Genomic DNA, 18,464 nt, shown 5'->3' on the forward strand with positions numbered 1-18,464 from the left:
ATTGAATTCCTTCCCAGGGTCCTTAGCTTAGTGATGGGCTTGGAGGGCACTATGGTGTTGAATGCTGAGCTGTAGTCAATGAACAGCATTTTCACATAGCTGTTCCTTTTGTCCAGATGGGAAAAGGCAGTTTGGAGTGCAATCGAGATTGCATCATCTGTGGATCTGTTGGGGCGGTATGCAAATTGGAGTGGGTGTCTGGGATGATGGTGTTGGTGTTGATGTGAGCAATGACCAGCCTTTCAAAGCCTTCCATTGCTACAGATGCGAGTGGTACGGGGCGATTGTCATTTAGGCAGGCTACCTTGGCGTTCTTGGGCACAGGGACTATGGTGGTCTGCTTGAAACATGTAGGTATTACAGACTGGGTCAGGTTGAAAACGTCAGGGTAGAGTACGAGTCCTGGTAATCCGTCTGGCCCTGTGACCTTGGGAATGTTAACCTGTTTAAAGGTCTTCCTCACATCGTCTACGGAGAGGATGATCACACAGTCATCTGGAACATCTGGTGCTCTCATACATGGTTCAGTGTTGATACCCTCGAAGCAAGCATAGAAGGTATTTAGCTCGTCTGGTAAGGTCGCGTCACTGGACAGCTCGCGGCTGGGTTTCCCTTTGTAATCTGTGATAGTTTGCAAGTCCTGCCACATCTGATGACCATTAGAGCCGGTGTAGTAGGATTTGACCTTGGTCCTGTATTGACACTTTGCTTGTTTGATGGTTAGTCGGAGGGCGTAGAGGATGTCTTATAAGTGTCCAGATTAGTGCCCCGCTCCTTGAAAGCGGTAGCTCTAGCCTTTAGCCTGTAATCCATGGTATCTAGTTGGGATATGTACGTACGGTCACTGTGAGGACGTCATCGTTGATACACTTATTAATGAAGCCGTTGACAGATGTGGTGAACTCCTCAATGCCATCGGATGAATCCTGGAACTTATTCCTGTCTGTGCTAGCAAAGCAGTCCTGTTAAGCATCCACTTAATCGGACCACTTCCATATTGAGTTTTTGCTTGTGCGCAAGAATGAAGAGGATAGAGTTATGGTCAGATTTGCCAAATAGAAGGCGAGGGAGAGCTTTGTGTGCTTCTCTGTATGTGGAGTAAAGGTGATCTAGAGTATTTTCGCCTCTAGTTGCACAGGTGACATGCTGGTAGGTGAAACGGATTTCAGTTTTCCTGCATTAAAGTCACTGGCCACTAGGAGCACCACCTCTGAGTGAGCATTTTCTTGTTTGCTAATGACCCTATACAGCTTGTTGAGTGCGATCTTAGTGCCAGCATCGGTTTGTGGTGGTAAATAGACAGCTAAGAAAAATATACATGAAAACTCTCTTGGTAAATAGTATGGTCTACAGCTTATCATGAGGTTATCTAACTCAGGCGAGCAGAACCTCGAGACTTCCTTAATATTAGAGATTGCTCATTAAACAAAGAGACACACCACCTCCCCTGAGCTTCCCCGACACCTCCTTTCTGTCCTGCTGATGTATAGAAAAACCAGATTTATATTTACCGTGTCTTTGTTCAGCGATGACACTGAGAAACATAGGATATTACAGTTCTTCAGATCAGATTGATAGGATAGTCTCGAACAGAGCTCATCCAGATTATTCTCCATTGATTGCATGTTTGCCAATAGAACGGAGGGTAGAAGTGATTTATCCACTCTCCGACGTAGTCTTGTCAGGTATCCCCGCCTCTATGGTGCTGTCTCCTCCTTCTTCTAGAGTCAGGGATTTGGGGCTGGTCCGCGATAATCATTATGTCTTTCACCTCCGACTCATTGAAGTAGAAGTCCTCATCAAGGTTAGTGATGGCTGTTCTAATGTCCAGAAGCTCTTTTCGGTTATAGGAAACGATGGCGGAAACGTTATGTACAAAAAAACTTCTAGATCAGCACAAAAAAATACACAAGATAGCACAATTGGTCAGGAGACCATAAAACAGCCGCTATTCCTCCAGCACCATCCTAGGTGGACTCCCTTTAACAGGGTAATGCTTCCAGTATTCAGTAAAACAAGAAGTTTGTGTGAGGGCAGTAGAATCATAGAATTAGGAATTAGAACCTAATAATTTAATAAGATCTTTATGAGTTAAATGCATCATCCAAAGGAGGTTTCAGGTAGGAGTTTGCCATGACACCATGTTAACTTCTTATGGCTGCAGGGGCAGTATTGAGTAGCTTGGATGAAAGGTGCACAGAGGTGCCCAGAGTAAACGGCCTGCTCCTCAGTCATAGTTGCTAATATATGCATATTATTACTAATATTGGATAGAAAACACTACGAAGTTTCTAAAACTGTTTGAATTATGTCTGTGAGTATAACAGAACTCATATGGCAGGCAAAAACCTGAGAAAAAATCCAAACAGGAAGTGGAAATTCTGAGGCTGGTCGATTTTCAACCAAGATCCTATTGAAATCACAGCGAGATATGGATGAGTTTGCACTTCCTACGGCTTCCACTAGATATAGTCAACAGTCTGTAGAACCTTGTCTGATGCCTCTACTGTGAAGGGGGGTCAAATGAGAGGGGAATTAGTCAGGTCTGCCATAACCTGACCATTCTTTGACCATGCGCGTTCACATGAGAGGGAGCTCTGTTCCATCGCTCATCTGAAGTCAATGTAATTCTTTGGTTGGAACGTTATTCAAGATTTATGTTAAAAACATTCTAAAGATTGATTCAATACATCGTTTGACATGTTTCTACGGACTGTTACGGAACTTTTGGACATTTCGTCAGGTTTTAGTGAACGCGCTTCCCTGACGTTGAATTTGTTTACCAAACACGCTACAAAAATAGCTATTTGGACATAAATGATGGACATTACCGAAAAAAACGAACATTTCTTGTGGAAGTGGGAGTCCTGGGAGTGCATTCCGACAAAGATCAGCAAAGGTAAGTGAAGATTTATAATGCTTTTTATGAGTTTTGTTGACTGCACAATTTGGCGGGTAACTGTATGGCTTGCTTTTGTGGCTGAACGCTGTTTTCAGATTATTGAGTATTGTGTTTTGCCGTAAAGCTTTTTGAAATCTGACACAGCGGTTGCATTAAGAACAAGTGTATCTTTAATTCTATGTAAAACATGTATCTTTCATCAAAGTTTATGATGAGTATTTCTGTTATTTGACGTGGCTCTCTGAAATTTCTCTGGATATTTTGGAGGCATTTCTGATCATGGCGCCACTGTAAACTGAGGTTTTTGGATATAAATATGAACTTAATCGAACAAGACATACAGTGGGGAGAACAAGTATTTGAAACACTGCCGATTTTGCAGGTTTTCCTACTTACAAAGCATGTAGAGGTCTGTAATTTTTATCATAGGTACACTTCAACTGTGAGAGACGGAATCTAAAACAAAAATCCAGAAAATCACATTGTATGATTTTTAAGTAATTCATTTGCATTTTATTGCATGACATAAGTATTTGATCACCTACCAATCAGTAAGAATTCCGGCTCTCACAGACCTGTTAGTTTTTCTTTAAGAAGCCCTGCTGTTCTCCACTCATTACCTGTATTAACTGCACCTGTTTGAACTCGTTACCTGTATAAAAGACACCTGTCCACACACTCAATCAAACAGACTCCAACCTCTCCACGATGGCCAAGACCAGAGAGCTGTGTAAGGACACTGCATCACTACAGATCCTGGTTCAATTCCAGGCTGTGTTGCAGCCGGCCACGTCCGGGAGACCCATGAGGCGCCGCACAATTGCCCCAGCGTAGTCCGGTTTAGGGGAGAGTTTGTCCGGCCGGGACATCCTTGTCCCATCGCGCTCCAGCTACTCCTGTGCGCTGACACGTTCGCCAGGTGTACAGTGTTTCCTCTGACACATTGGTGCGGCTGGCTTCCGGGTTAAGCGGGCATTGTGTCAAGAAGCAGTGCGACTTCGCGATGTCTCATTGAAATGACGTGGAATTTACATTGAATTTGACGTCTGTGCCTAGTGGGGATCTACTGTGTTTGGATTCTATAATGGTTTTAATATACAAATTGCTGAGTTCATTCTTGTGGTCATTTAACTTGTGGTCATTTTTGCTCTGTGAGAATCACTGAACCATGCCATGAACTATCACTGAACTAACCTCGAACTATTGCCGTGGTGGGACAAAGGCTAATGCACCAAGTTCGTTGTATTTAAAAAGCAAATTCAATCACAATGCAGGTTAACCTTCAAGCTATAGTGTGTTTTGATTCACTGTTAAATATGCATTCAGAAGATTTATTGTCTAGCAGGGGGAGGATCGTAACTAATAAACGCCCCAATCTACGTTTTTATTCTATTTATCCCCTCTTTTACCTACTCTCTTGTCAACGCCATGATTTAAAATCAGAACTATCCATCATTGTGGCATATGAAACAAAAATAAATTAAGTCACGGTTGAAGTGTTTAGTGAAGGCTAAGAAAAGGACAAGACCATTGGTAACGCATACAGCTTAAAATGTAAAACTTTTAAAATAACTGTTTTTAGGGTAGTTATCGTTTAAAAAATAATAATAATTTGATGTCATTGATGTTAGGCCACACATTTCATTTTTGTTTAGCTAGTGTACATTAACTTCACAAAGGAAAATAATAATCTATTTAAAATAAATACTTTTTTTGCAGACCAATACTACAGTTGAACACTTTCTTAAATTCATACTTGTGTAAAACATGTGAAACGTGTAAAAGTAATCTAATACACTCTGTTCTCTTAGAGAAAATAGTGCAAAAGAACAATGGAAATAAAAATCAATAACAAGTGCATCTAAAAACTGATCCTGATGCTGATACCTCAAATATCAAATTGTCAATCTCCTGCACATAGATATTTTGTGTTTATCTCTGTTTTACATGTTTTAACATGATGGCACAGATCGATAAAACATGCAGAAATGTCAATCACATTTTTAAAGAATTTATTCTATGAATAACTGCAATAATACAGTGAGTGTACAAAACATTAGGAACACCTGCTTTTTCCATGACATAGACTGACCATGGATGCCAAGGGAAGCCAGGCTTCCCAAAAATATTTACCAATATATATTTTTTAAATCATTAAATAATTTATAATTCGTGTCTCTGTGTTTCCTAATTTTCCTTTAATTCGCAAGAGGCTGAATGTAACTCACAGATGAAAGAATCAGAGCGAGCGAAACAGCACCCCCTCTGTCTCTTTATGTGTAGGCCATCTATCTGATGCTGTCTGGTCCAAACGAGCATTTGGCCTCCCTTGATAAAAAGGGAGGCCAAGCTAAACTGAGCGTTGCGCTAAACTGATCTAAGGTCAACTGTGAATGGTCCTGCCGCAGCAAAATAAAGTGTCAAGGGAAGCCAGCTTGGATTTTGGCGTCACTCCTATCAAATCCCAGTGAGAACATATGCCATTGACAGAAAAACTTGAATTGTTGTATCTCATAGTGTTGTTGTCGTCTGGTGGCTAGTTAGCGAGCTAAAATTGTCCCTTTCCTAAATTAGCCATGGATGGAGATAGGGATTTGGACTTGTGGTTTTACTTAATTCTCCATATTGGCCAATGATTATAAGGGCATATCAATTAACTAGCTAACATTGCCAATGAATGGAAGTTAGGCTAGCGAGCAAACATTTTAGCAATGTAGCCTAAGACAACAAATAAAAGTGTGTACTGTATGACAGAGTGATAGACGGTTTCTTCAACAGGAAAGAGAGGAGGATGGTATTGGCGTTTCTTTTCAAGTAGGGTGAGTCAACATGTTTTTCTACTTTCATGAACGCGCACACACACAGAAATCAGAACCATGGACAGCCACATACTTAGCTTACGTTGATTGAACTAAATTGTTTTTGGTGTCTTTTAGTTGTCACTGTATTAGACTAAGCAGAGGGGGTATGATGATGTTGAAATGGTGCTGGAATAGTGGAGGCAGCTCCTGTTTTCTTTGTGACTTGCGGTAACTCTCTGTGGTTGTACTTTTTTTTCTTTTCAATAATTGTTTAGTGGTCATAAATATTGTCGGAAACATTAACTTGCTTGTCCATGCTGTATGTCATGTAACTATCTGTTACATGCAATAGGCTTTGTGGACAGAGGTTGCTCTCCGGTTTTGTGATAAAACAAAGGTGTGGTTGAATTTTTCTCGTCCTTTAGGCCTATATGTCACGTTTGCAAGGCATATGAATGAACAGGTTATTGCTTCCCCAGTGATTTTACCCATGAACCTCTACTGATGAATCCAGGTGAAGCTATGGTCCCTTATTAATGTTACTTGTTAAATCCACATCAATCAGTGTAGATGAAGGAGTGGGGACAGGTTAAAGAAGGATTTTTAAGCCTTGAGACAATTGAGACATGGATTGTATACTGTATGTGTGCCATTCAGAAGGTGAATGGGCAAGACAAAATATTTAAGTGCCTTTAAATGAGGTATGGTAGTAGGTGCCAGGCATACCGGTTTGAGTAAAGAATTCAAATGCTGCAGTGGTTTTTAACACTAAACAGTTTCCCGTGTGTATCAAGAATGGTCCAACACCCAAATGACATCCAGCCAACTTGACAAAACTGTGGGAAGGATTGGGGTCAACATGAGCCAGCATCCCTGTGGAACGCTTTGGACACCTTGTAGAGTCCATACCCCGACTAATTGAGGCTTTTCTGTGCACATACGCGAGACAGAGCAGGGGCCAGGAGACAAGAGCAATGGAGAAAGAGATACCCAAATGAAAAGTCCTGGGTGTGCCTGAAATGGGACCCTATGCACTAATTTTGAACAGCACCCTATGGACCCTGGTTAAGTATAGTGCATCCTACAGGGAATAGGATGCCATTTGGGATGATTCCTAGGTGTGCCAGGAGGAGCAGGAGGCCAAAGCGTTTCTCCCTCACACTGAGCTCCCTGCTTCTCTACCCATGATGCCTTGTGCCCATGCCAGGGTCTGTTCAGAACACAGTTGCCAAGGGCAACCCATTCACCCCTCTCCTCTCTGTCGAGCAGATGCCCCCTGGCCCATCCTAGAGGCACAGATGTCGCCATGCCAACAAGCAGGTGTTCAACATTCAATTGGGCAGGTGTCAACGAGTGTGTGTGAGGAAACGGTCATTGTGGGGCAGGGAGAAGGGTGAAGACAGATGTATACACACATTCTATTCACCTGGACACACTGACAAAAACATGTGCCCTCTCTGATAGACAACTACACACACACACACAAACATCAACACACTCTTCAACAAGACACACCTGTATATATTATATCCATAAGCTGGTCAGAACAAGTTTGCTGTAAGGTGAGGAATACAGCAGGAGGTAACTATTCATACATTATGTTATTCCTCCAGTTAGATACCAGAGGGATGAAGGGATGATTTTGTATGCACATATGAATCACACATGCACATGTCCCCAATGCACTGCTGCCTGGTGGCTGTTAGGAAATTGATTATTCATTTCATTCAGTGTGTTAATTAAATATTCTTTACCCTGAGAGCAATGGATCGAATCAACCACGATGGTGAACGGGAACTTCTAACGGGACCTGACAGATCTTTTAAATAATGTAAATAATGTAAAATAATGTTTATTTATCAATGCAAAAATGTTCACAAACCCTTAACACATGCACCCCCACTGGCAGCTGACTGGCTTCCTGCATGGCCTCCTAGTTTGGCTTGTCTGGATACAAGTTCTCTGTAAAAGTTTGTAAAAGCGAGGAGGACAAATAGTTGGTGTTTGGAGTGGTTCTGAATTCTTTTCCAGTGTTAGAATCAGGTGGAACGTGTGCTCTTAGGAAACAATGTTCCTCCTGCAATACATTGAGAAACTCCCAAGGCAATTCGAGTATATTCTGTTAAAATGATGAAACTCAAAAAGAAGAAAGTTCTGCGAATTCACCAGAGAGAGATTGAATGGTACATCTTGTGACTTGCAAAAAGTCTTAACTAAACAGCTATCCAAATGTATAAATGAATATATGAACATATTCATTTGTGATCTGCAGTTATGAGTTGCATTATGTGTTGACCCAACTAACATAAAGCTCAGGATATTATTATACTTCAATTAATACTATTTGGCTTTACCATTGAAAACCAGTAAACTACATACTGTATAACATATTTTACTTTCAAGAAATATCAATCCCACTCAGGGTCATGGGTAGTATTTGCAGGTCGATCCCTGCATAAAAACACTTCAGCTCCGAGGACGAGATACCACTTGTAGTCTTTTGAGAGACAATGCAGGATTTGAATGGATTGTATTGGGAAGAAGACTTGAACGAGTGGATTGTCTACTACCCCTAGGTACTGCTCCAGTAAAGCCAACAAGGAAAGATCAACAACCAATACCTACAAGGACCTTCACCTCATCAGATCGATCTGTCTGTCTGTCTGTCTGTCTGTCTGTCTGTCTGTCTGTCTGTCTGTCTGTCTGTCTGTCTGTCTGTCTGTCTGTCTGTCTGTCTGTCTGTCTGTCTGTCTGTCTGTCTGTCTGTCTGTCTGTCTGTCTGTCTGTTGCTGAAGATGATCAGGATTGTTTCCCTTTGGAAGATCATTTATTTGGTTTGGTTTTCTCAGTTAATCTGGATGCTCAGGTGAACCTGTAGTCTGTCCCTGTTCTCCTCATGTCTGGTACCGCTCTTTCCTCGACATTCTCCCACAACTTCTTATACGAGTTGGAATGTGAAGGGAAGACAAACCTTGCTCATAGGGATTTCTTCAAGTGATGTTAATAGCTGATTCACCAGTGGGCCTGTTCTGTTCTACAGTCCTGTATCTTAGTGACCCCCCCCCCCCCCATAAATAAGCCTGAGTGTGTTGTTCTAACTTCAGAGAGATGTCACCTAGATTAGCCACACTGTGTGACTCTCATGCCTGTACTGATGTAGTTCAAGCATTAGTAATATGCCTGTTTTGTTTTGTTTAATTCCAATACATAATACATAATGATTTTCATAAATGTTACCCTAATGAGGTTAGGGTCGCATATGAAGTAACTCTTATGAATATACATGAAGAAAAAAACAAAGAAAATGTTATGCATCTGAATAAACACATTAGAATTGTATATTTATGTAATAAAATATGATAAACAGTGTTTGTCTGTGTATATATATTTTTTTATCCAATTCCGCCAGCTGACATTACTGAGAATGATAGATGACAGCCCCTTGGAAGATGGCATTAATAAGCATGTAAACTATAAAGTCACAAAAAGAATGGTTCCGCGACTCGAACACGTAGAAGACAAACTCGATCCACAGTTGAAGAAATGAGAAATGATTTAGTTTGGGACCTAGTACAAAATGCCTCCATCAGACGGAAAGACATTTTCTCTGCTGTATAATGTGTGTGTAGTAGTAAAATAATTGAAATCCTTAAGAGAAAACAATATTGTTTTATTTTTCTCAGCAGTTGAAAAGAGAACCAATATCCTTGGAAACACTTTTTTGGGGGGTTGTTTGTAACGTAAGATACTGTAGGCTATGTCAGGCATTTATAAATCATAATCTTCAAACCCCAAATCATTAATAAAATGTTACAAACTGCACCTTTAAGCTTCAGTGCATCAAGCCTGTACCCCTGAACCCCATCCCCAGCCCCACAACACTGAATAAAATAGTGTTATTTAAGTGTCATTTGAATATTCATGAGTGTGGTTCAATGGCATGAATAACTGCTGGAAGGGAAACTAAGACCAAATCATGACTGAATAATGTCCCTCGGGCCCAAATAAGGAGATTTATCTGAACACTGAATTCTGGACTCTTCCATAGCTACAATATTAATACATGTTCTGTATGGATGAGCTTCACAAGGCAATGCATTTACTAATAATTAATAAAAGAGAATGAACAGATTACTCTACAAATATTTGCTGACTACCTTTGCCATTTCTAAATTTATAACAAGATGGCGTGTTGTAATGGAAAAAGCATATTTGATGATGAAAAACCAAACATACTTGCTTGTGTTGAAATAGAATCATGGAACTGTAATTGAATATATAACGGTATCCTGGTGGGATTAAAGGGGATGTGTGTAGTCTGTATACAGTATATAATAATGTATAAATAACTACATAAGACACAGGGAACTCATCTCCCAGACACATGAAACTATGTTCTGCCTCATTGGAGAGCAAGCAATGAGAGGATGATTGGCTTTTGTGAAATAGACTCCACAGTTAATCCATCAGAGACAAAGCATGTGAAACATATCCTAAATTACACATATTTCATTTTATTTTAAATCGTATACAAGTTTTAAACTCAGTGTTGGCAATTGAGGAGGAGGATGGTAGAACGAGGCTCTGTCCCTGCATTAGCAATATATTCACTAATACTACTGCTACTACTACAATTACTACTACTGGTACTACTACTACTACTACTACTACTACTACTACTACTACTGGTACTGGTACTACTACTACTACTGGTACTACTGGTACTGGTACTACTACTACTACTGGTACTACTGGTACTGGTACTACTACCACTACTGGTACTACTACTACTACTACTACTGGTACTACTATTATTGCTACTACTACTACTGGTACTGGTACTTCTACTGGTACTACTGCTACTACTACTGGTACTGCTACTGGTACTAATATTATTGCTACTACTACTACTGGTACTGGTACTTCTACTGGTACTACTGCTACTACTACTTGTACTACTACAGGTACTACTGCTACTACTACTGGTACTACTACTGGTACTGGTACTACTGCTGGTACTGCTACTACTACTGGTACTAGTACTACTACTACTGGCACTACTAATATGCAGCTTGGCTGCTACTGGTATTACTACTGGTGACACTACTACTACTACTGCTACTGGCGGTACTACTACTACTGGCACTACTACTACGCAGCTTGGCTCAGCAGACAGACAAACTGTTCTGAGATCATGGTTGAAAATATTAAGAGAACAAAATGGAACCCTCATTAACTAAATGGAGCTCACTCCATTAAACATGTAGATACACTGTTGGCCTATATGTCCATTCTGGCAGCAGATTAAAAGGAACTTCTGAGAGGTTATTATATAAGACATTAGTTTCCTTTGAAGAGAGAGGCCTTGAGTTGGTGAAGAGGGCTATCCTCTACGGCTGCTCAGTAGCCACATGAAGAGAATACATATGCTTGAAGAGAATAGACAAATTAAACCAAAGAATATACATAAAAAGCTACATTTATTACCCCATATGGTGGCTGGGGTTTTTGCATAATTAACTAATACAATGTGTTAGCAGCATTGGCAGCATCATGAAAGATGTGTGTTTTCCATGTTTAAAATAGCTTTTATATTACTACTTTGAAAGTAAAATATAGTTTGCATTCTCACCGGACTGCTGAAATGTTACACGTTTTGTACCACCATGACGGACTGCTGAAATGTTACACGTTTTGTACCACCATGACGGACTGCTGAAATGATACACGTTTTGTTCCACCATGACGGACTGCTGAAATGATACACGTTTTGTACCACCATGACGAACTGCTGAAATGATACACGTTTTGTACCACCATGACGGACTGCTGAAATGATACACGTTTTGTACCACCATGACGGACTGCTGAAATGATACACGTTTTGTACCACCATGACGGACTGCTGAAATGATACACGTTTTGTACCACCATGACGAACTGCTGAAATGTTACACGTTTTGTACCACCATGACGGACTGCTGAAATGATACACGTTTTGTACCACCATGACGAACTGCTGAAATGTTACACGTTTTGTACCACCATGACGAACTGCTGAAATGTTACACGTTTTGTACCACCATGACGGACTGCTGAAATGTTACACGTTTTGTACCACCATGACGGACTGCTGAAATGTTACACGTTTTGTACCACCATGACGGACTGCTGAAATGTTACACGTTTTGTACCACCATGACGAACTGCTGAAATGTTACACGTTTTGTACCACCATGACGGACTGCTGAAATGTTACACGTTTTGTACCACCATGACGGACTGCTGAAATGTTACACGTTTTGTACCACCATGACGGACTGCTGAAATGTTACACGTTTTGTACCACCATGACGGACTTGCCTGATGACTCAAGCTGAATCTTCCAGTACTCTATCGTTCGCTACATTCTTCCGTCCAATGACACACTGCCTGTGTTCAAAACACAGCCTGTGTTCTGGCTCTGACCCAACACATCGGTTTTTTGGACCAATCAGAACGGTTACAATGTGTTTGGGTTCTAGAAATCATTGGGGAGGTACTCAAATTCAACCTCATTGCGGAGAAGAAACTAATGTGGCGTAGCTTTTGGCCGGAGTTTGGGTCGCCAGGCAAATGAAGGACCACCAGCCCTGCCTGGACGCCCCTGAGTTATGAGTCGTAGTAATTATACGACCCTGTGTTCTGAATTGTAAATTCTCACATTAACATGGGCCCATTGTCTATTCATTATTTCAAATGGAATGGGACATTATGTAAAACTATCTCTGAAGAAGAGTGCAGCGTGTAACAGGACGTGCCATCTTGTTCATGCAATTCAAATGCATCCAGTGTCTGAGGGGAAAGTCATCAGATTTAAATTAAATCAGACGTTAATGTCTTCTGGGATTATGAGACATTAGGATGATCATCTGTTTTAAGAGGCCTGGATGAGCCGTGAGGTGATAGCATTTTAGTTTTTTATTAACTTAAAACTTTCCTAAAGATGTTCAAATATATGCAGAAGTTTCTTGTTTGAGTCTGTTTTTACTATTCAGAATACATCGGAGAATCTTTGACTTCACCTCAATGAATCCCCATTGGTCAAGCAGCAGTCTAACAACGTTGACAGTTTAAATTACCACTAGGCTACTGTTTGTTCCCCCCTTCCCCTCTCTCCCCTATTTTCCTCCTTTATAGTTTTTTACCTCTTGCCATCTCTACCCTTCACTTTCTCACCCCCTTCATTCCATCTCCTCCTCATCCCTTCACCCCCTTTTCCCTTTTCCCATCACCCCCTCACATCTTATTCCCTCTCATCCTCAACCCCTCATCCCTTATCCACTCACCCTCAGCTCCTCACCTTACCACTTCCTCCCTCTCACATCTTCCCCTCAACCTGCCACCCCCTCTACTCCTCTCCTCCTCCCTTCTTCCCTCCATCCATTTGCTGAGCACAGGTATTTGTTTAGGAATCTCGAGGTGGAAATTATATCCCATCTCCCTCGCTCGCTATCATCACGCAATTATCATGGGCAACCATGCAGAACAGAGCTGAATTCAGCTGGGTCCCGCTCCGATGGCATTACTGTCTGCTAGGCCTGGTTGTGGAGGAATTGGCCTAGCACCTGCAGCACACACACACACACACACACACACACACACACACACACACACACACACACACACACACACACACACACACACACACACACACACACACACACACACACACACACACACACACACACACGCACATGCACACGCTGACACACACACACACACTGACACACACATATGCACACACACACACATATATATATGCACACACACACTGACACACACACTGGCACACACAAACACATCTCGGAGATAAGGAGATAGAGAACTTTCTAGTTATGTTATCTTTTCCATTTAAACTAGGAAATCCCATTTAGATAAATAATCTCTTTATCAAGAGATAGCATGCACAGAAGGTTCTGTATAAAATTCAGGACAATTCTTTTGGTCTCCATATCACGTTTTACAGTTTTTTACAATCACTTTGGCACTAATGTCAGAACCTTGTGGTCATTTTTCAAAACTCAAAATGGTCATCACTTGTAACACAGGCTGTCCAATGTTCAAAACGTTGCATTGTGCATTCATATCTTTAAAGAAACCGTGCATTTGCAGAATCATTGGTTTAAATAACAAATGTATCATGAAATACTATAGGAACATTAATTTAGGTCACTCACACACAAGATACCGATAGTTTCACTGTGTAGTTGTTCGTCAACCGACCGCTGCCCGCACCCGCCCGCCCGCCCGACTAGCATCACTACTCTGGACAGTTCTGACTTAGAATATGTGGACAACTACAAATACCTAGGTGTCTGACTAGACTGTAAACTCTCCTTACAGACTCATATTAAACATCTCCAATCCAAAATTAGATCTAGAATCGGCTTCCTATTTCACAACAAAGCCTCCTTCACTGACGCTGCCAAACATACCCTAGTAAAACTGAATATCCTACCGATCCTCGACTTCGGCAATGTCATTTACAAAATAGCCTCCAACACTCTACTCAGCAAACTGGATGCAGTCTATCACAGTGCCATCCGTTTTGTCACCAAAGCCCCATATACGGCCCACCACTGCGACCTGTACGCTCTCGTCGGCTGGCCCTCGCTTCATATTCGTCGCCAGACCCACTTGCTCCAGGTCATCTATAAGTCTTTGCTAGGTAAAGCTCTGCCTTATCTCAGCTCACTGGTCACCATAACAGCACACACCCGTAGCACGTGCTCCAGCAGGTATATCTCACTGGTCAGCCCCAAAGCCAACACCTACTTTGGCCGCCTTTCCTTCCAGTTCTCTGCTGCCAATGACTGGAACGAATTGCAAAAATCGCTGAAGTTGAAGACTTATATCTCCCTCACTAACTTTAAGCATCAGCTATCTGAGCAGCTTACCGATCACTGCAGCTGTGCACAGCCCATCTGTGAATAGCCCATCCAACTACCTACCTCATCCCCATATTGTTTTTATAAACTTTTTTTGCTCACCAGTATTTCTACTTGCACATCATCATCTGCACATCTATCACTCCAGTGTTCATTTGCTAAATTGTACTTACTTCGCTACTATGGCCTATTTATTGCCTTACCTCCTTTGCACATACTCTATATAGACTTTTTCTATTGTGTTATTGACTGTACATTTGTTTATTCCATGTGTAACTCTGTGTTGTTGTATGTGTCGAACTGCTTTGCTTTATCTTGGCCAGGTCGCATTTGTAAATAAGAACTTGTTCTCAACTGGCCTACCTGGTTAAATAAAGTTGAAATAAAAATGTAAAAAATTAAAAGTACAATCATTACATTTTGTAGTACAAAATAGGTGATACATGTTTCATTATGTACTGCACGTAAATACATCACTGTAAAAGGACTAGTAGAGAGAATACAACAGACACAGTGGAATCATTGAACAAAATCTGAAATGTATTGATGAAATACAATAAAATCGCAACAGGTTTCTTTGAATCAAAGGAAAAATAATTAGTTACAAAAAAAGAAAAAAAATACAGTAAAACGTCAACTGCAGTGTTCCTCACCTGGCTTACTGTAAAAAGCAAAACAAAGGATTGATTACTGTACTTCTATATTTCCATCAACCCTGTCTTGTGGATTTGGCCACAGGTTCTCATCAACATCACAATGGATGTTTTCATTAGCCAAACATCTTGGGAAGAATCTTCAGGCATGGTGAATCCAGGCCTGACACTGGTTTGCCCGTGATGTCATTGCTGTCATCGTCATCCATGGCCTGGAGAAGGGTGGCTTGTTCGTGAGGGCTCCTATCATATTCCTTCCACCTCCATGTGGAGAAAAATTAAGGAAAGGAGAGTATGGGGTAAGTACAGGGTGGTAAATTGTGGATGGGCCTGAAACCATGCTTGCACCATTTGAGCATGGTGGAACCTGACATTATCCCACACAATGACATAGGTCACGCCATCAGCTCTACAGACTTGATTTAGCTCATCAAGGAAGGTTACAAGGAGAGCTGCATTATATGATCCAATACGAGGTCTGCGTCCCACCACACCATCTTCCGATTTAGGTGCACACATGGTGATGTTGGCCCCACGTTGTCCAGGTACTTGAATGGTTGCCTGCTGGCCAATACAATTCCGACCTCTCCTCCTTGTCTTGGCCAGGTTGAAGCCTGCCTCATCCAAAAAGAGGAATTTGTGATGGTTTTCGTCAGCATCCAGCTCCATCACCCTCTAAAAATACATTTTGGAAAGATAATTACTGATTTCAATGATGTAGAATTTTGGGGCAATTTTTCACAACAGGCATCTTGAAACTGAACATACCTGAACATACTCAGTCCTCAGTTGCTTCACTCTGTCTGCATTTCTTTCAAAAGGCACACGGTATAGCTGTTTTAGAGACACCTGGTGCCTTTTCAGCATGCGTGCAATAGTCGGCAAACTTATGGCTTCCACATTGTTGAACATCATTGTCCAAGATGTGCTGCCGAATTTCTGTAAGGCGAATATAATTTCTGGACCGAACCAAATTGACCACAGCCCACTCTTGTTGGTCAGTCAGAATTTTGCCTCTGCCTCCCCTATTTGGCCTAGTCTAAATTCTGCAGGGAAAATGACAGCAAGAACACATTTAGTCACATCACCTACTCTGTGGTACACATTGGCATGCAGTATACAGTCATTTGACAGTTGAGAGTAGCCTAATGTTTAGTGCATGCTGAAGACTTACCGGTTCTCATTGAGGAAAGTTCTGATGATTGAGGCCATGGGTGATCTTGTTATGCTGATGAATGAGGACCCAAAAGCGACGTAATAGTAACAGAGTCTTTATTCCAGTATTAAACAAATAATGATTCTCCTGGATATAATCAATGGTAATCCAAAACAGGAAACTGAAATCCTCTCGTCAATAGAGAGGAACGACTGGAGACGCGACCACAGACTGCAGGTCGCTTCGGGAAGGCACTGGCCGTAGCTGACATAGACACCTGCTCACACGCAGCATCTGAAGAAGGCAAAGAACACGACAGGGCGAAACAAGGACACAGGAACAGCAAACATCAAACAAGAATCCGACAAGGACAGGAGCGGAAAACAGAGGAAGAAATAGGGACTCTAATCAGAGGGCAAAACAGGGGACAGGTGTGAAAGAGTAAATGAGGTCGTAGGGAGAATGAGAAACAGCTGGGAGCAGGAACGGAACGATAGAGAGAGAGAAAGAGAAAGAACCTAATAAGACCAGCAGAGGGAAGCACAGGGACAAGACATGATCAAAGACAAAACATGACAGTACCCCCCCACTCACCGAGCGCCTCCTGGCGCACTCGAGGAGGAACCCTGGCGGCAACGAAGGAAATCATCAATCAACGAACGGTCCAGCACGTCCCGAGATGGAACCCAACTCCTCTCCTCAGGACCGTAACCCTCCCAATCCACTAAGTACTGGTGACCACGTCCCCGAGAACGCATGTCCATGATCTTCCGTACCTTGTAAATAGGAGCGCCCTCGACAAGGACGGGGGGGGGGGGAGGGAAGACGAACGGGGGCGCGAAGAAAAGGCTTGACACAGGAGACATGGAAGACAGGGTGGACGCGACGAAGATGTTGCGGAAGAAGCAGTCGCACAGCGACAGGATTGACGACCTGAGAGACACGGAACGGACCAATGAACCGCGGAGTCAACTTGCGAGAAGCTGTCGTAAGGGGAAGGTTACGAGTGGAAAGCCACACTCTCTGACCGCGACAATACCTAGGACTCTTAATCCTACGTTTATTGGCGGCTCTCACAGTCTGCGCCCTGTAACGGCAAAGTGCAGACCTGACCCTCCTCCAGGTGCGCTCACAACGTTGGACAAAAGCCTGAGCGGAGGGAACGCTGGACTCGGCGAGCTGGGACGAAAACAGAGGAGGCTGGTAGCCAAGACTACTCTGAAACGGGGACAGCCCGGTAGCAGACGAAGGAAGCGAGTTGTGAGCGTACTCAGCCCAGGGGAGCTGTTCTGCCCAAGACGCAGGGTTTCGAAACGAAAGGCTGCGTAAAATGCGACCAATCGACTGATTGGCCCTTTCTGCTTGACCGTTAGACTGGGGATGAAACCCGGAAGAGAGACTGACGGAAGCACCAATCAAACGACAGAACTCCCTCCAAAACTGTGACGTGAATTGCGGACCTCTGTCTGAAACGGCGTCTAACGGGAGGCCATGAATTCTGAACACATTCTCAATGATGATTTGTGCCGTCTCCTTAGCGGAAGGAAGCTTAGCGAGGGGAATGAAATGTGCCGCCTTAGAGAACCTATCGATAACCGTAAGAATCACAGTCTTCCCCGCAGACGAAGGCAGACCGGTAATAAAGTCTAAGGCGATGTGAGACCATGGTCGAGAAGGAATGGGAAGCGGTCTGAGACGACCGGCAGGAGGAGAGTTACCTGACTTAGTCTGCGCGCAGTCCGAACAAGCCGCCACGAAACGACGCGTGTCCCGCTCCTGAGTAGGCCACCAAAACCGCTGGCGAATAGAAGCAAGCGTACCCCGAACGCCGGGGTGGCCAGCTAACTTGGCAGAGTGAGCCCACTGAAGAACAGCCAGACGAGTAGAGACAGGAACGAACAGAAGGTTACTAGGACAAGCGCGCGGCGACGCAGTGTGAGTGAGTGCTTGCTTTACCTGTCTCTCAATTCCCCAGACAGTCAACCCGACAACACGCCCTTCAGGGAGAATCCCCTCGGGGTC

General features: G+C 42.7%; 1 protein-coding gene across 1 annotated transcript in view; it reads right to left on the reverse strand.

Moving 5' to 3' along the window:
* The window catches only part of LOC139547076 (G-protein coupled receptor 35-like), a 35,587-nt gene that overhangs the window by 8,023 nt on the left and 9,100 nt on the right, over positions 1 to 18,464 (reverse strand). The window contains exons 2-3 of the mRNA XM_071356135.1: positions 836 to 962; positions 305 to 468 (exon numbers count right to left, since the gene is read on the reverse strand). Of these exons, the coding sequence (XP_071212236.1) occupies positions 305 to 468; positions 836 to 962 (291 nt within the window). The remainder of the gene's footprint in view (positions 1 to 304; positions 469 to 835; positions 963 to 18,464) is intronic.

Source organism: Salvelinus alpinus, chromosome 20 (genome assembly GCF_045679555.1).
Source record: "Salvelinus alpinus chromosome 20, SLU_Salpinus.1, whole genome shotgun sequence".
In the NCBI taxonomy this organism is placed as follows: Eukaryota; Metazoa; Chordata; class Actinopteri; order Salmoniformes; family Salmonidae; genus Salvelinus; species Salvelinus alpinus.